This window comes from Natrix helvetica (assembly GCF_964273705.1).
Source record: "Natrix helvetica genome assembly, chromosome: 4".
Lineage (NCBI taxonomy): Eukaryota > Metazoa > Chordata > Lepidosauria > Squamata > Natricidae > Natrix > Natrix helvetica.
The window spans coordinates 34,047,686-34,065,642 of NC_138550.1; the positions used below are offsets into that span (position 1 = coordinate 34,047,686).

The window sequence follows — 17,957 nt, forward strand, 5'->3', positions numbered from 1 at the left end:
ATCACTGAATAAAAGCTGATCACTGGCTTAGTTCACCCAGTATAATTAACTCTAACTTATCAGGGTATCAGGCAAAATTTATTTTCCATTATATGCTCTTCAATTCTTTAAATAAGAATTGACAGCTTTAACTACTGCAAATGTATAAAGAACTTGAGCACATAGTTTAGGCATATGACATTCAGAATGGAGCTTTTCTTTGGGCTTGTCAAAAATCTGTACTCAGTCACTATGAATTGGTTCATAGTTTACATTGTTTTAAAGTTTTGGATATTGATCATTGTCTGGGCTTACATATTAACCTAATCTATAAACAATGATTTCTTTTGTCAGTAGAGGAAATCAATTGGCTCTGCAAATTGATAGTGAGTAAGAGGGCAAAGGAGGATTAGCCCCTTCACCTGGGAAAAATGTAAGGCACTAGAGAAGGGAAGTGAGAACTAATCCAGCAATAAGGAGTTGTTTACACGTTCTCTCTTCCCAAAGTCCAGAGAAAACTTTTCTGAAAAGGACAACTGGTTGGCCTTATTAAGGCACCACCAAACAGGCCACTGGAAAAAAGGAAAAAAAGGCAGCTGCCACTATAAGGGCAGACAACAGTAAGTGGAAGACTGGAGACTTCTTCTCCTATCCCCATGAGAAAATTCACTTGAAGGTTTGAAGAAAATGGAGCCTCACAGGACTTCGGTGGTTCGTTGCGGAATGCATCCCTCCATCTCAAGGGCTTCGGGCTAGCCCTCATACTTGTTGGAGCTTCTGCTGTTTTTCATATGCTGCTCAAAGGGACTCTTGTCTTGCACTCCTTTGGCTCCAACAAACACCCAGCTGTCTCAAAAGGCCAGTTCCCGAGCAAATTTGCTGCCCAATTCTGTGAAGATTTTACGGGCCTCCTCATTCATTTTTGTGGCAGGATCATCGTAAGACGCAACAAATACCAATGTCCCTTCATGCAATGACCGGATGAATTTTAGCAGCTCGTTCACATCTCCTGCCCACATGTCAAAAGACTTAGCATCAATCAAGTCTACCATTCACACCATTCACCAGGGCAACGTTCAGACATCTCCCTACATTATCCTTCATGCTGCTCATTAGCATTTTATCTTCAAGGCAGATCTTGGGCCCAATAACATTGGCTGCACCGCTTGTCATGCTCTGGACAGGGCTGAGGGAGGCCACACTTGTATTTCTTTGGCCTTGGTTCTGTAGCGGGAGTGTTCTCTGGACTGTTGAGGAGGAACTGCTGCAGGCAAGAGAAACTGCTTTGGGTCCCCAACAAGATGCTGACAAGGATCCAGGTCAGCCCTGCTGTCAAGACAATCACAACAACACGAAGAGGACCTGCTAGTCTCCTGGCCCCTTGAGTGTGTTCAGAACCAGTGGAAATCCAATGTTATTAGGCTCTTGAGGTAACAGAATGGGTGAGGGAGTCTGAGGTGGGTTAGTCACATGTACCCTTCAAATCATCTCCCAAACACCCCAGTCGCCTCATGATTCCCTCCAGCGTCCGGTTGCCAATGCAATCCGTATGGATCCTAAACAATGATTTGTCTATAGAATGGCTAGTTAATTCACATTGTATCAAATCCAGACCCATATTATGACAGTAGGATTTATGAACCAAACAATCTACAGATGTTTTTCCAGTTATTTTCTTGTATGTTCAAAAGCAGAATCTACCTCAGTAGATGATAGGGAATAAAAATACAAACTGTATAGCTAAATTGTAGAATTGTATGATGCACATATCTATTAATCTTTAGGCAGATAGATTCCTTTCTGAGTAGTAGATAGGATTTTTAGCAGAATACTTCTATTTGATACCTGCCATTTCTAGTCTGAAGTTTTTTTAAAAAAAATCTTGTTCAGAAGGCAGAGGATTTTAGTGGGCACATTCACTTAAAACACATAACAGAATAATAGAGTTGGAAGGGACACTGAAGGTGTTCTAATCCAACCCCCTACTCAAGCAGGCAGCCCTATACTATTTCAGGCAAATGGCTGTCCAATCTCCTTTAACAACCCCCAGTGATCAAGCACCCACAACTTCTGTAGGCACTGTCCATGATTAATTGTTCCCACTGTCAGGAAATGTTATTGGTTAATTCTCTCCTTGATTAGTTTCCCTCCCTTGCTTCTTGTCCTTCAATTGGTTTGGAGAACAGGCTAGCTTCTTCTGCTTTGTGGCATCTCCTTAGATATTGGAACATGATTATTTAACATGATTACTCATTTTGTGGGCTCATACAACACATTGAACCATAACCTAACCAATTGGTCTGGAACTTGCTAAGTCACAGACAGTAAATAAACAATAAATAAAAACGAAAAAAACCTACCTAAGTTAACATGTTTTGGAAATCCATTTGTAAGGTTTTACCCCAAAAAGTTACGCATGTTGTAAGGTACTAAAAAGACAGTAAATAACACGAAAGATTGTAATGAATGAGAAATAGTTTCTTTAATTGTTAATTCTTTTTCTTTGGCAGATGGAATGTTTTGATGGATTACTGCTACACTACTCCATCTGGAAATCCAAATGACAATTTGCGATATGATCTCTTTTTTAGGTAGACATTTTTAACTATCATGTTTAGATTTTACAAGATTGTGGTGGATTACATAAAATATATTGTTTTAAAAGTCAACTCAAAAGTTTTAATTGCTTAGATACAACATTAGTTTAATAATTATTTACACTGTTAAAATGTCAGCTAATATAATAAGTAATGCATATAGAAGAGTTGAATCTTTGGAATCAGTGCAGAAATATGCATATAAATAATGGCTATCTGCTAAGTCTAACCTATTCTATTTGCCTTCATCAATACATATATTCTAAGCAAATATTCTCAATTGATGGCTTCCAATTTGCATTGCATTGAAAGGAAAAAAATATGGGGAATAGTATGATAAGTGGATACAAGTCACACTGAGTATATATTTCTTCCAGTACTGGAGGAAGTGTATATTTCAATTCCATGATAGAACATAAGCAAGAATGTACTTATATCTGTTTACAATCCCCTTGCAGCTGTTAGGCCATTATTTGTACAAAGAGAATACTTTGGTCTGTTTTAAGATGGTCTTACTATACTTTAGGACTATTTACACATATGTTAAATGCTTAGCATCAAATACTATAATCAACTCTGTCCACAATCAGACCTCTCTTAATGCATAATACCACACAGTGAAGAAAAAAGAAATATTTGAAGAAAGACTTTCTGCAGTAACAATTCTTGGAACATAATTTGTTTCATTTTGTATTTTAAAATAGTATTTATATCTCATATTGATGTATGCATGATTTACCACTATTCTTTACAACAGTTCTCACAGATTGATGTGGTTAAAAACATTCAGAATAATTCTTACACATTATTGAATGAACATGTTCAATCAAAAACCCACATACCTATGGCCATGCAGATAAAATTTATAAATGAAAATAAATAGTGTTATTTTTGCTTCAGAGTTAAGTGGATATTTGAATAGCATTCTGTGATAAGCATTCCTTGCACACAATTTCCTTACAAACATTCTATCTCCTGGTCTGTTCTGATTTGTCAGTAAATCTGGCCATAATTTTTGACATGCATTACTACAGATGAAACAGTTGTTATGTTCAACAAGAATTGATATGTATCATGGAAATGTTTCTTGTTATCCACAAGAATTACCAAACAGCTGTGAGAAACTGAACAAGTGTCTTTCATGAATTGCTTAATCTACCTTTCTTGCTTTCTGAAAAGTTTTCCCAACTTTTTTTTTTTTTAAAAATACTCAACATGAAGATGTTAAAAAATATTATTTAGATATTGGAGGACTGTATTGAAAATGTATGTGTGATTTTGCCATCATTTTCTTGATTAGAAGGAATGTAGGCATTTTGGGACAAACATTTCTTTAATATATGTACACATTTTAAGTGGAAATTTTGATGGTAAGATGTAGGGAAATGTGAAAAATGGTGAGTATTCTTATTTACTGTATATATATATAAGTCCTATAACTATGAATTATGTCAATTCATATTTAAATTATGAAGCTAATTAATTTTGTTCATATTCTGAATTTATATTTGGCCTAAGGATGAGTTGCTGTAGAAATACAAGTTGTCCCATATGGTACAAGCAATTTATATCTGAAAGATGTTTGATGTTGAAATAGTCAATAGGGTAATACAAATAGGGTATGTTCAAAATGAAGTTTATTCATTTATTTAAATGTATAATATATACTTTGTCATGGAAATCAGTGTTCCTTATGTGAAAACTCTAGGTAATATCCAATTCAGGCTTTTTTTTAGAGGCAGAAGATGTGTGAAAAGAAATGCCAAGAATTTCTAAAATGTAGTATTGTTACTTTATTTGTCAAGCAATGAAAGTTACTCATTTCATTTATTTCTTTTTTCAGTTGTGACAAAGACCCTCAGACAACTATAATTGAAAATGGGAAAAGTCAAATGGGCCGATTTTCTTTTGAGGTGTTCCGCTTTGTGAAACATAAGAATCAGAAAATGTCTGCGGTTTTTCTACATTGTATCACAAAGTTGTGCAGAGCTGATGACTGCCCCTTTCTTGTTCCAGTACGTTTTAGAGTATTTGTGTAATGGTGCAACTTGAAGGGCTTAACATTAGTGGGTGATAATAGATGATCTTTTTAAAAAGTAGTTGACTAGTGTGTAATAAAATCCATACTCTCAATGATAGATGAATCTCCAATGTGGAAGTTACACTAAGATGAAATAATCAAACTGAGTTCTGTTAGCTTTGGTGAATCTTGTTGTTCCTGGCTGATTCCTTCCACTCTGAGACACATTATTTATTTAACAGAAAGGTAGGGCTTGGAAAATTATTAATTATAAACTATGAAAGAGTGATGTGAAAGTCAATATGTAATATGATTACCTAAAAAATCTAGATTCATCTTCCAATAAGCTTATGGTAAGAAAAACTGAATCCAAAATAAAATCAACTTAATGTAGGGAGATACTTTATATAAATTCCTGAATTGCTGAAAAATTAGGTATAATCAATGATACTGAGCAGTGTTCAGAATACAAGGAGTGTTTGAGTTGCCCAAAGTTGGATGGGAAAAATTACTCCTCTTTCCTCTTGTGCTCTAGGAAATATATGTTCATTTAGAAAGGTAGGCAACATCCCTCCTAGTATTATTATTTCTACTTTTCCCCAGATTGAAACTGTTCTGTTTAAATTAAACTGTTCTATTTAAATGTGGGTAGAATGTCTCCATAGTGAATCAAATAACAAACCTGCTGTTGATAAAATAGTGTGTCAATTTGAATTCAGTATTTCAGTTTATGGTTGCAATGGGATCCAGAACCCACCCCTGATGAGATTCCTCAAGCATAATAGGGGAAGACAATGCAATATATAACTATTATACAATAAAATAAGTTCTGGATATGTTAAGAAAAACAACCAAGAATGAATGACGGTATATTCAGTGGTTTCCAATGTTTCAGTGCAAGCAAGCTTCTTCTAAGCAGAAGGGTTTTGCTTTTAGTTTTTTTTTTTAAAGATCCAGTTTATATACAAAATTAAAATAGAACACCAAAGAGAAATATTATTTCTATCTGTTCTGAATCATAATTACTTTGATTGAAACTTCTAGGCCTGCAGTAATAGAAAAAAAAGAGATGTGGTGAAGCGAACCACTTGGACACCTCAGAGCATTTCTGGAAGTGCCGTAATCTCTGCTGGCCCGATAATTACAAGAACTGGTAAGGACAATCATCCTACATGATTTCTAAAATATAAAGTGGAAAGTTTCCTGTTCAAGAATATATATTTTTTTGTTCAAGAATAGACTCAACACTTGTATTTGATTGTTTAATTCTCATATGATTAAGTCATACGTAAGGCAGTTTTGACTCACATGCTCCTCATGAAGGAGAAGACTGATGGTTTTTTTCTTGGGAACAAATTTCTTTATTTAGCCTTGTTTGACAATTGTCATAATTATAAGAAGGTTTTGCGAGACTCACGCATAACTTGAGTAGAAGCCTCTAAAACCACTAGAGGAATGAAGAGATGTAAAGCAATGTGGGTTCTTTGCTTCTAGAAGCAAGGACTTCATTTTGCTTTGACGAATAGATTTAAATTGTGCAGGTTCACAGATTCGTTGGTTTGAGAAAAGAGGAATGGAACACTGTCCAACATTTTAAATAATAGGCAGCCAATTCAAAGTATGAGTTGTCTGTAAATTGGATGTTCTCAACGTGGAACTGCCTGCATAGTTCTCATAGATTAAAAAAAACAGATTATGCAGAGATCAGAATCCTGCAGAGAATCCACATAAATATAACTGGATCTTCATTGCAGTTATTCAACATCTCTAAAGTCATTAACTTAAGATTTATGTGGGTGCAATAAAGCAACTAAAAAGCCCATATTTTTATTTTCCTAATTCATCCCAGTGCATTTTATAGCGTGCTGTCCTTTGAATACTACACTAGCACAATGGCTATATCTTTTACCTTATAGATAAAAAGTTTTCTGGTTGAAAACCTGGTAGAAATTTTTGTTTTGATGAATATCTTTGTAAATATAAATTTAGATTTGAGGTGACGGATAGTTATTCCTGTTTAAAGTGTCAATGATTGTGTCCAAACACAAAGAAAATGAATACCTTCAAATTAAAATGAATCTACTTTTGTATTTCATACAGAGGAAATCCCAACCAACAATTCACAGCTCGGTAAGCAATACATTTCCCGTAATTTTAAAAGAAATATTTGAATTTTATCCTAATTACTAGTCAAATACTTGGTATTTACTGTAGGCTGATATAGTGCAACATTTTCTCCTAATTTAAATGACAGAAAATGTTAAACATCCAAATTAAATTTTTTGGGATAGCTTTTAAAAGCTTATTAGATCCCATCTTTTAAAAAAGCATGTGACATTTAAAAAGACAATCATAGTTCTGTTGATATTACAGTGATCAGACATAATATATCATGATCAGATATCTCTGATTTCATTCCATGGGAAATGGTGAGAAAAAAAATGATGTGGAAATGTGGATATGCCCAAATATTAAGAAAGACGACGCCAAGATGAAATCAATAAAGCAGAGCCACTTTTTCACTGACTTACCTCCAGAATCTTTTAAAAACTCTATTACACTGAAAACCATGGAAGGGAATAAAGTCTGTCAATTCTAGAGAGGCAATGAGATTTATGACTTCTTTGGGAACATACTTTGAGGTCACAGTTCCTTTGGGCCTAGAATTCATGGTATTGTGCTGTTCAAACAGGCACCTTTGGTTTTGGGATAGGTTTGTTTTGTGATCAACAAAACAACATGCATTTTATTTTGATTCGGACTCTTTTCTTCTGAAATCTCTATAACCGTTCCTGCCTAGGGTTAATTATGAATACTGAAAAGTCAAATATATGTATCTGGATTGTTCTCAGGCCTTGCAAAATATTTTTAACTCTTTCTGCTCTATTCCTTTCCTTTGTAGGAAGTCCAAATGGATTCTCTTTCCAGCTGAATTCAGTCACCAGTGCATTGATTTCAGGAATAGTAATTCTAGGAATTATCAGCACCATTTCTTGTGTATTATCCCTTCTCCTTTTCTACAGAAAGGGGCACAGCAGTAGCCTTATTTTGAGTGGTGTAAGAAATCCAGTTTTCAATTAGAAGGAACAAATAATTTGAACATTCTCCAATTGCCATAAAATATATTTGCCTTAAAGTGTCACCAAGGTATCACTTCATTGTTAACAGATTCCAGTTATTTCTAGTAGTGTTATGCTATTATATAGATAATAAGTAATAGAATTAGCACTGAAGTTGTTTTCTGTCATTGATGTACCGTGTATGTGAAAGAATAGTTTTGCCAGTGGGATAATTGATAATAAAAACGGAATCATAAAGGTTAAATAAAGCAAATCCTTGTCTAAATCTATACATCTATATAAACCAGCATGCTATGAAACTTAAAGGATAGGTAAATTATCCTTAAAGGATAAGGATAGTTAAATCATCCTTTTCTGAAAAGATAATTTTTGTACTTACTTTCTACATGGTTAAAACTTCTTATGCATATCTCTAGAGGCGTATATTTTTGGTTTTTATATATTTATAGACATACAATTTTGAATTCATATCAGGCAACACAAAACACTTCAGAACACCCAAAATAAAAAGTGATTATGTTTATAATAGCTTGGGAAATAAGACTGAATGTTGTAATGAGATATTTTGCTTTGTTTCAGCATAGCGTTTATTATAGAACAATGAATATTTTGACTGTACTTTGCCTAAACTAAATACTTTATATTGCAAGTTCAAAACTCAATAATATGGATTGAAACTCTTCATTGTTTTGAATATGTGCAGGCAGGACAGGGCATCAACATCCCTCTCTTATTCTTTTTTTTCCCTTTAGAATTCTTTGAAAATTGTTTCCCTATTTTTAAAACTGGTTTCTTCTTTTCTGTTTTACTGTAATCAGCTACATACAATTAAACTAAATAGTCAACTGCAGGAAACCAGTAGAAATAGTGTATTGCCATCCCTCTCCATCCCCTCTCCCTCTTCCCATCCTCTTCTTTCCTGTTAATGGAACCTGTCATACAGTAGGCTAATGAAGCATGGAGGTTCTTTATTTTTCCATTCATGGAAATTGCTTATATCATTTATTCCACTCAAAATTAATTAATCCTTGAGGGACTTTCCTGGAGATGTTCCAAGTGCAGGGTAATGTGAAACATAAAATAGCTAAGAGAATGCTTTTGGACAAGAAAGTGGTATTTCACTTCTTATTTAATGAACATTACTTAGTTTCATGTTCTCTTGCTCTCTTCTACATCCTATCTCTAGGATGGTGAAAATAGATTTTCACTTAGGCTCAATATTTTCCTGATTATTAATGGAACAATCTATACCAAAGTCTGTCCAAACTTGCTACTACTACTTAAGGAAGGAAAGCAAAGGGCCTGCAAGATTTATGATTCTCATTTTGATTTACAGTAAGGTAATTTAAACTTTTGTACACAGGATGTATTCTTGGTTAGATATGAGGCTTTGGGTTACAGCTCGTCAAATTGGTTTATAGCACAGCTTATTGCTCTACAAAACCTTTAATATGTTTTCAAAATTCTTTTGCTTGCAAATTGTGAAGGAATGGCCTGCATATATTTATAAAGGAAACGTTTGGATAAGCCTCCACATGTTCAGCAAATTAAGCTTAAAGAAAGTCGCCTGCACACTGCATTAATGGAGTGGCTGGCTTTAATTTAGCTCCCTACATTAATATACTAAGATTATAGAAAAATTGAAGTTTAGTGAACTTTCACAGAAATACTTGTTATAGAACTATTAATTTATAATCCTAATATCATCATTAAATTGACCGACAGAAGCTTATTTACCTTTAACGTTATAGCTGAAACAAAATTGAGGTACTGGTATGTTATCATCCAGCTCTACTTTGCATCTTTGATTTAAAAAATCAGTTGTAAATGTAGGTTATATCAATCAAAACAGAATTGGAAGGTGTTCTGTTTCTATTTCCTGGATCAGTGGTAAATTTCAGTGGAATTGGTATCTTTTCCCATTCGTGGGCAACTGATGCTAGCAACAGCAAACTATCGCCCATTTAAAATCCCCACAATGCTGTTGAAAATCTAGCAAAACATTACTGCAATTTGCTGTATTGTGAATATTTTTGCATAGTGGCTTGTAGTGTAGCAGTAGTAGCACACTGTAGGTCTCAGGGCTGTTGGACTCTGACATGCTACCTATTATCAGTTTCTGTTTCTAACACCATTCCTAGAAATTGAAGTCTAGAGGTTATTTCTGAATTATGATCTGAAATATGTGATTTTAATTGCCCAACCTATAGGACTCTTTTTGTTCTAAAGCAGTGTTTTTCAAAGTTGGCAACTTAAAGGTGTGTCAATTTCAACTCAGCATGCTGTCTGAAAAATTCTAGAAGTAGAAGTCCACATATCTTTTAAGTTGCTAAGTTTGGAAAACACTGTTCTAAAGTATCTGAAGTGGATTGTGTCTCATGAATAAATTCTTTCACATTCTATTCTTTCATGTAAAAATATGCTTTTTACTATGAGCAAAGCACTAATTGAAGAAAAAGAATTTGAAAACAATAGGCCAAAGCCAAATATCATTACTATTTTTACTTTACACCTATAAACTACTCTGATACACTTTAGGCATGTCTTTCTGAACCTGGTAGTTTTCAAATGTCTTAGGACTACAACTTCAAGAATTCTCAACCAATTAAAGTTAGAGTCTCAAAACCTCTAGAGTTTTGATGCTTTATTAGCCAATGGTTTAGTTTTTAATATCAGGCATCAAAGAATGGAAATTTAGAGATAGTTTGTACTGTAAACCAAAATATGCGACAGTCTTTTCCAGTCATAGGCTACATAATTCAGAATGCATCATAGCATATAGGATGTAATTTGAATGTCAATTTTATGCTAACAACTTGGAGCTGTGCTCAACATAACAATGGGCAAACTATATAACTGTACTGTACATACTGCTCTAAACAACGTTGTGTGTGGGTGTGTGAATGTACAGAAAATGTCAGGGTTATTTGAATATCATGATATTAAAAAAAACCTGTCATGTCCCTTAATTCTGAGTTCCAAATACCCATCCAATACCTACCTGCTAAACTGTATTTTTTTTTTACATGAAACTTGTGCATGGTTTTCTCCAATCTTAATACCTCAGAAACATGTACTTGCAATTCAGGGTATAGGTCCGATCACATGTAAAATATGATTAATAAAGTCATTTGGAAAATAATATCAGAAAATGCTGGTGTTTTGTTTTTCTTCAAAAGCCATAGGCAAATATCTTCCAGTTTGGTGATCACATGACACTCTAGCAATATACAGAGACTGTAACTATTATCATAAGATTTGAAGAGTATAAATGAGGATTTTTGTATATTGATTGATTGACTGTGTACCATCAAGTTGGCGTTGATTCTTAGCAATCATAAAGACAGATTTTCTGTCTGATGGCCTATTGCTAACCCAGGCCTTCAGGCCTTCCAATGGCACAGCCATTTTGCTGTTGGTTATTCTTTTCTTCTCTTTCTTTATACTTTCCCCAGAATTAAATCTTTTCCAAAGAGCTAGGTCTTCACACACACACACACACACACACACACACACACACACACACACACACACACACACACACACATATATATATATATATATATATATATATATATATATATATATATATATATATATATATATATATATATATATATATTCTCATTTAATGTCCACTCATAATGTAACTGTTCAAAGTTACAATGCACTAAAAAACCACTTATGATGGATACCTGAGGGGGTCACAGTGTCTCTGTAGTCATGTGTTTGCAATTCATGCACTTGGCAGCTGATCAATTATGATGTCACAGTGGTACTTTCAATCATATAATTGCCATTTGTGAAGTTCATTGTGGCTTCCAACAAGCAAAGTCAATATGACCTGGCAGAAGGTAGAAATGGCAATCATGCTACTGTGGGACATTTCAATGGCATGGGATTTATTTAACAATGTGAACTTGGACTTCTGGAACTGCTGTTGTAAGTTGGTGTGGTCATGTGACACCATATATTACAACATCATTGTTTAGCAACAGAATTTCAGAACCCAATAACTTTCTCCTAAGTAGGAACTTTTGAACCTGGTCATTTGTGCCTTGAGTGAGAATACTGGGTTGGTTTATTCAGTGGAGTTATGTGTTTGTTTTCTTGTCTGTTTTGTATATTTAGTCCACAATTGTAATTTATACACCATAAGTCTTGTGATAATTTAATATGTGGAATATATGAATTATGAGGCACAGGATACTAAATTTGAAAATTCTGTGATCTTTAAATAACAATTCTCCTTTTTCAATCTTGGAAGATTTGGGTCTAGACTTATCATATGATACAACTCTTGCATTTTGAATAGGAGTCAAGTAATATGATTTGTCTTTAAGTCAAGAGTAAATAACATTTTTGCCTGAGAACTTAAACTTTGAAGGTAATTAAAGAAGGGTACAAAAGAATACACACAAAAAGGACTGATGCTGAACCAAAAACTAAAATGATTTAATCTAATTTAAAATGAATTGAATTTCAGATATCTGTGCTTGTATACTAAATAGGGACAGGCTCTTTTAATATTTAGATAAGACCAACGGGTGATTTCAGAACTGTAGACTTGACAGTAAGTAAGTAAGTAAGTAAGTAAGTAAGTAAGTAAGTAAGTAAATGAATGAATACCTTGGAAGTATGGAGTGGTACATTGCTTCCCAACTGTGCTCTAAAACTGCATGAAGTCACCAGAGTTAAGCAGAAGTCAATGACATCTTTATATATATATATTCTCCTAAATATCTGGCAGCATCTTTGTGGAAGAAATTGAGCAGGGTTGGCCCTGATTAGTATTTGAATGGGGAAATTACCCTGAAATTATAGGCTGTTGATTACTCAAGGAAACCTCAAAGGCTATTTCAGACAGGCAAACTTTTTCTATGAGATAGCAAAGAATACTGTATGGGACGAATCATCAGGAATTCATCTCACTTTGAAAGCAGCAATGGAAACCACTTCCACATTTTTGCCGAGAAAACTATGTGGATTTATCATTAGGTCAAAAGAGATGAGTTTGATGTGGATTTTTAAAAATGAAAATAAACCATAAAATAAATATAGTTACACTCCATCAGTTCATCCTTTTTTTTGTCTTATTAAAATTATAATTTCCTGAGAGTCACACTCCTCTTCAAATGTCTAGACTCTAGCTGGTCATTATGCATTTTCATCACCACTCAGATTAATTCAAATGAATTTTCCATATGCTGTTTAGTGTACAATTCACTTGTTTACAAGTCCAAAGTCATCATAACAAACATGGGACAGTGAGTTGGGTTTTTAATATTGTACAACACAAAAAATTTGAAATTAAGAAAGTATATTTTTGTAGACAATCATAAAATTCCAAAGGATACACAATTACTGATCTTGAACAGAAAAATAAAGAGTATTAGACTTACATAACAAAAAGAATAAGTATTGACCCAAAGAACTAGACCTTTATATATCTTTACAGATATAAAAGATTCTTTAAAAAGATAATCCCTTTTGCTTTTCAATTTACATGGAGCTTCCCGCAGGTTCTTTAAGATTCCAGCCATGTATCAGGAGCAGTTTGAGGAAATGGTGCACCCTGTTTCTTTGTCAGCATAGGAATTCCTCTGAGTTTTAAAAGCTTCCACCCACCCACCCACACAATTAAATATTAATGCTAGTACTTGTAATTAGTTTAATTGTGTATTATTTTGAGTGTATGTTTCTTGCCAGGCAAAAGGATCAAACATTCGTGGACATTCAGGCCTTTCCAATAAACATCCAGAAGAAAAAAATGATGTATATGTAACTGGCTCATATTTATGATGGTTGCAGTGTCCCAGGGTCATGTGATCACTTTTGCAATCTTTTGACAAGCAAAGACAATGGGGAATCCACATTCATTTAACAACCTTCTTTATAACTTAAGAACTGCAGTGATTTGCTTAATAATTGTGGCAAGAAAAGTCATAAAATGGGGGCAAAAGTCACTTAGCAAATGTCTCATTTAGCAACAGAAATGCTGGGCTCGATTGTAGTCATAAGGCAAGGTCTACCTGTAACTGAAACCAAGCAATTTTTGGATCATGATGCTGTTTCTGGATTAAAATTTGACTTCTTAAAATCAAGAAATCTGTTTAATATCTAAGTTATTTCTCTGCATTGTATACAGTTTGAGTGACTGAGAAAATATGACAAGATACATTTTCAAACTTCCTTCCTTAGTATCATAATTTGCTTTCATTCATTCTGCTGTTGCACCAGTGTTCTCTAACATGCAATTAATGGACATTTAAAAAAAAGTATGTAAGGAGATTTTTTTTTTTAAGTTAATGTCTTATAATAGGAATTGTTATATTTCCCAAGTGCAGCAGTGCTGTTTCTTGGTCCTTCCAGATGGACAGATGATTCTGACAGATTAGGAGAAGTAATAACAGATTTATATTGTTAAGTGGCAAACAGAGAAAGTAATATATAATATCATTAAAGAAATAAATCTTTGTAATTTATATAAAGCTGCTCTTGGTTTCTTAATAACAGTACCATTTTGTTCTTGTAGCAGCACGTTTTCAAATCATTATAAATCTACATGCAGGAATGCTTTGTCGACACTACTGTAAGCATAAAGGTAGTAAATTTACCAAGCCGCCATATTACAGGAATCGTTAAAGTTAGAATATTGAATGTCACCATATCAGCAGCGTGGAAGTATGTTCATAAGCTGCTTCAAATTAGCATAACTAATTTGTATTGTATTGAACTGTTTATGACAGCTCTGATTACACTTGTGCTTGACACAATATTACTTTTGGCAGTTGTCACGCTTAACATTCAGCTTTAGGAAAGAACCATAACAACTTTAGAAACCAGCATTAAAAATACAAAACAAGTGCCAGGAACTTTTATACAGTTTGTTCTCAACTTACAGCAGTTCATTTAGTGACTGTTCAAAGTTACACAAAGTTGACTTATGACAGTTTTTCACACTTATGTGGGTCACCTGATCAATTTTTAGATGCTTGGCAACTGACTCATATTTTATGATGGTTGTAGTGACCCAGAGTCGTATGATAATCTTTTGTGACCTTCTGACAGGCAAAATCAACGGGGAAGCCAAATTCACTTAACCTTGTTACTACCTCTACCTCTACCTGTATCTCTATCTGTATCTCTACCTCTACATCTACCTCTACCTCTACCTCTATCTTTGTCTCTATCTCTATTCTATCTATATATCTATTTTTAACCTGAAAATTATAGACTGCATAACATTTCTAAAATCATTGTTCCTTCCTCTACCTTTTTGTCTTCCTCTTATTACCATAATTACTTCCGTTCTCTTTAATACTGTATTTTATATTTAAAAAAATTCAAACAAAAACAAAATCAACTAAAAACTTAAATCCATGAACAAATGGAACTTTGAAGAACATAATCCATAAAATAAAATAATAAAATAATAAAACTGAAGAAAAGTCCATAACTTCTTAGTCAAGTCTTTCATCTGGCCTTTGAAATGCATGCTAGTCCTCAACTTATGACCACAATTGGGACCAGAATTTTCATCAGTTAAGTGATCATGATCAATACTTATGACCTTTAGTTATGGCTGTTAAGTTATTGTTGATATGTGAATCATATGGTCATTAAGCAAAACTTGCTTTCCCAATTGGCCATACTTTTCAGAAGCCAGCTGGGAAGGTCATAAATTTTGATCACATGATCATGGGATACTATGACCCTTCTAAATACATGCTGGTTACCAAATGCCTAACTCAGGATTACACAATCACGGGGAGGCTGCGACAGTTGTAAGTGTGAGAACTAGTCGCTAAGTCATCTTTTCAGCACTAATGTAACTTCAAATAATTGTTAAACAAATGGTTGCAAGTTGAGGACCACCTATGTTAGAAATTGTATTCTTCAAAAAATAGTGGCCAACACAAATACTTATTTTCATTTTAATACAATACAGTTAATGTATTTAATTTTTCTTCTTCTGTCATATTAAAAATGGCAAATTGATAATAATTTTGGAACTCTCTGGGGATACAACATTCAGGACATGCAGAGAATTAAGTCCTGGGATGATTAATTGCATTTTAATAGGAAGATGAATTATATAAGCCTTATTACTCATTCTAAACTTGTAAGCCAAAGCATGTGTATTTCAAAGAGAATTTCATAAGAGTGAAAATAACAGGTTGACTTAGAACTGGAGAGATCAAGACTGAATATCCAGTTATTAAATTTCCTGAATAGATCTGGACCAGTTGCCATTTCTTGTATGCTTCATAGATTACTGAGAATAGGAGAGGGGAGAATTGGGTGTTCTGTTTTGAGGCCTTTGATAGAAGATAATATTATACAAACAAATAAATAATGCAAGATAGACAGTGTGAACTTAGCATTTTTACGTTTAGAGTGATCTTCATTAAGGCTCATTATCAGTATACACATCATGTTTTATTCATTTATATGCATGCATTTTTAAAATGGGAGAACCATTCTTCAAAAGCAAGTTTTCTCAGATGGCTTACAATTAAGCATTAAAATCACAGATAAAACATCTGAATAAAAATAATTAAAATTCGCTATAATTTAACTTTAATTAAAATGTATAAGCAAATAAATAAGAGTAGCAGCAGATTATTAAGAAAAGTAGTGCTGTAAATTCATACAGTAGGAAAGAGTATCATATCTTTTGTATCTTTCTTTAAATTATTATAAGCGATATACCTTGTATATACATTGTACATACACATACATGTGCGTTTATGTGTGTAATCTCTTCTCACCCCAATAGGTCCTATCTCAGGTCCACTATCAAAGGCCTGGGAATTTGAAAATCCTGCACTGTAATATTTTTTTTAATGAACAGAAAGCATCATGTTCCAGCGATGTGTTGCAACTACTCTCCTAGCTTAGACGTCACACTTCTGAATGCTCCTATTTCACTGGGACCATTTTGGCTTTTACTTTATGCAAGCTTTCTAATTCATTCTTTGGGCCCTTCTACAGTTTCTCATACTTGTTCTTCCTGATATTGTTGTCACTTGATACCACTATATCTATCACAGTGGTGGGTTTCAAAAATGGCTTGGGAGTGGCTTGGCAGCCATGTGACTGGGTGGCGTGGCCAACTTGTAAAATGTGGTGAAACTCACTTAACAACGCTCTTGCTTAGCAACTAAAAGGTTGGTTCAGAAACTCTGGCATTTGAAGCATGCAAGTCTTAAAGCTGTCAAGTTACAAGACCCTCGCTCCCCTAACCCTTTAGAAAAAAAAACCCAGGGGTGTTCAAACTTGACAACTTTAAGACTTGTGGACTTCAACTCCCAGAATTCCTTCTCCAGTCATGTTGGCTCAGAACTCTGGCATTGAAGTGTGCAAGTCTTAAAGCTGTCAAGTTACAAGACCCTTGCACCCCTAACCCTTTAGAAAAAAAAAACCAGGGTTTTCAAACCTGACAGTTTTAAGACTTATGGACTTCAACTGCCAGAATTCCTCCTCTCGTTCTTCATCTTGATGATGTGCGAACGGGCAGGGGGAGGGAGCTGGAACCAGTTCTAAACAGCACTGTAGATTTGTGGAACCTCTTCTATAGAAGAGGTTAGAACTGGCAGGAATTCACCCCTGATCTATCACCACTGCTATCTTCTGGTCCTTATCTACTACTATGATATCTAGTTGATTGACCAGTACCTGAATGGATCTAGAAATCATACCCTGTTATTCACCAGGAACCTCTGTGGAATCTCCCATTTGAACTTGGGAACACCTATCGTCCATCCACAGTGCAGATGCTGCTATACCCAAGGCCAGCTATTTGGTTGTGCTGCTCAGTGTATGTTGTTCCTGCGTGCAATCTTACACCCTGCCACTATGTATTGGATAGTTTCTGGGGCACCTTTGCATGGTCTGCCCCTTGGGTTCTATCTAGTAGACCCCTAATTCTATGGATCTAGAGCTTAGTGCCTGTCCTCTGTGCTGCTTTGTGCTGTATGCTTCAATGTTGGCTTACAGAGAGGTTCATGATATCTTTTTCTTGACATGGTATACTTGGAAAGAATGACTGTTTGTTTTTACTACAATTATGGAAACTCTATAAAATGTTTTTTGTGAAATCAGTGTTTTGCTGATTGGGAACATAAATTATTATGCATTCTAATACTTAGAAAATATTGGCTTGTTGGCAAAGATCCTAAATCATTTGAAGGGAATGTTAAATAGATTATATGATGCATTAATGAGCAAAGATCTTTAAATTAATGCATTAAAGACTAAATTAGATTTTTAGGGTTT

At 34.3% G+C, this 17,957-nt stretch overlaps 1 protein-coding gene and 1 pseudogene across 2 annotated transcripts in view; one reads left to right on the forward strand and one right to left on the reverse strand.

Annotated features, from left to right (window-relative positions):
• The window catches only part of ZPLD1 (zona pellucida like domain containing 1), a gene marked incomplete at its 3' end in the record, with an annotated part of 44,050 nt that extends 36,373 nt beyond the window's left edge, over positions 1-7,677 (forward strand). Inside the window, exons 6-10 of the mRNA XM_081952345.1 lie at positions 2,490-2,570; positions 4,420-4,591; positions 5,641-5,749; positions 6,697-6,726; positions 7,499-7,677. Coding sequence (XP_081808471.1) covers positions 2,490-2,570; positions 4,420-4,591; positions 5,641-5,749; positions 6,697-6,726; positions 7,499-7,677 — 571 coding nt within the window. The remainder of the gene's footprint in view (positions 1-2,489; positions 2,571-4,419; positions 4,592-5,640; positions 5,750-6,696; positions 6,727-7,498) is intronic.
• On the reverse strand, positions 333-1,390 carry LOC309391632 (protein FAM3A-like; annotated as a pseudogene). Its single transcript has one exon. The product of its transcript is annotated as a protein FAM3A-like (transcript).
• Positions 7,678-17,957: the final 10,280 nt, after the last annotated feature.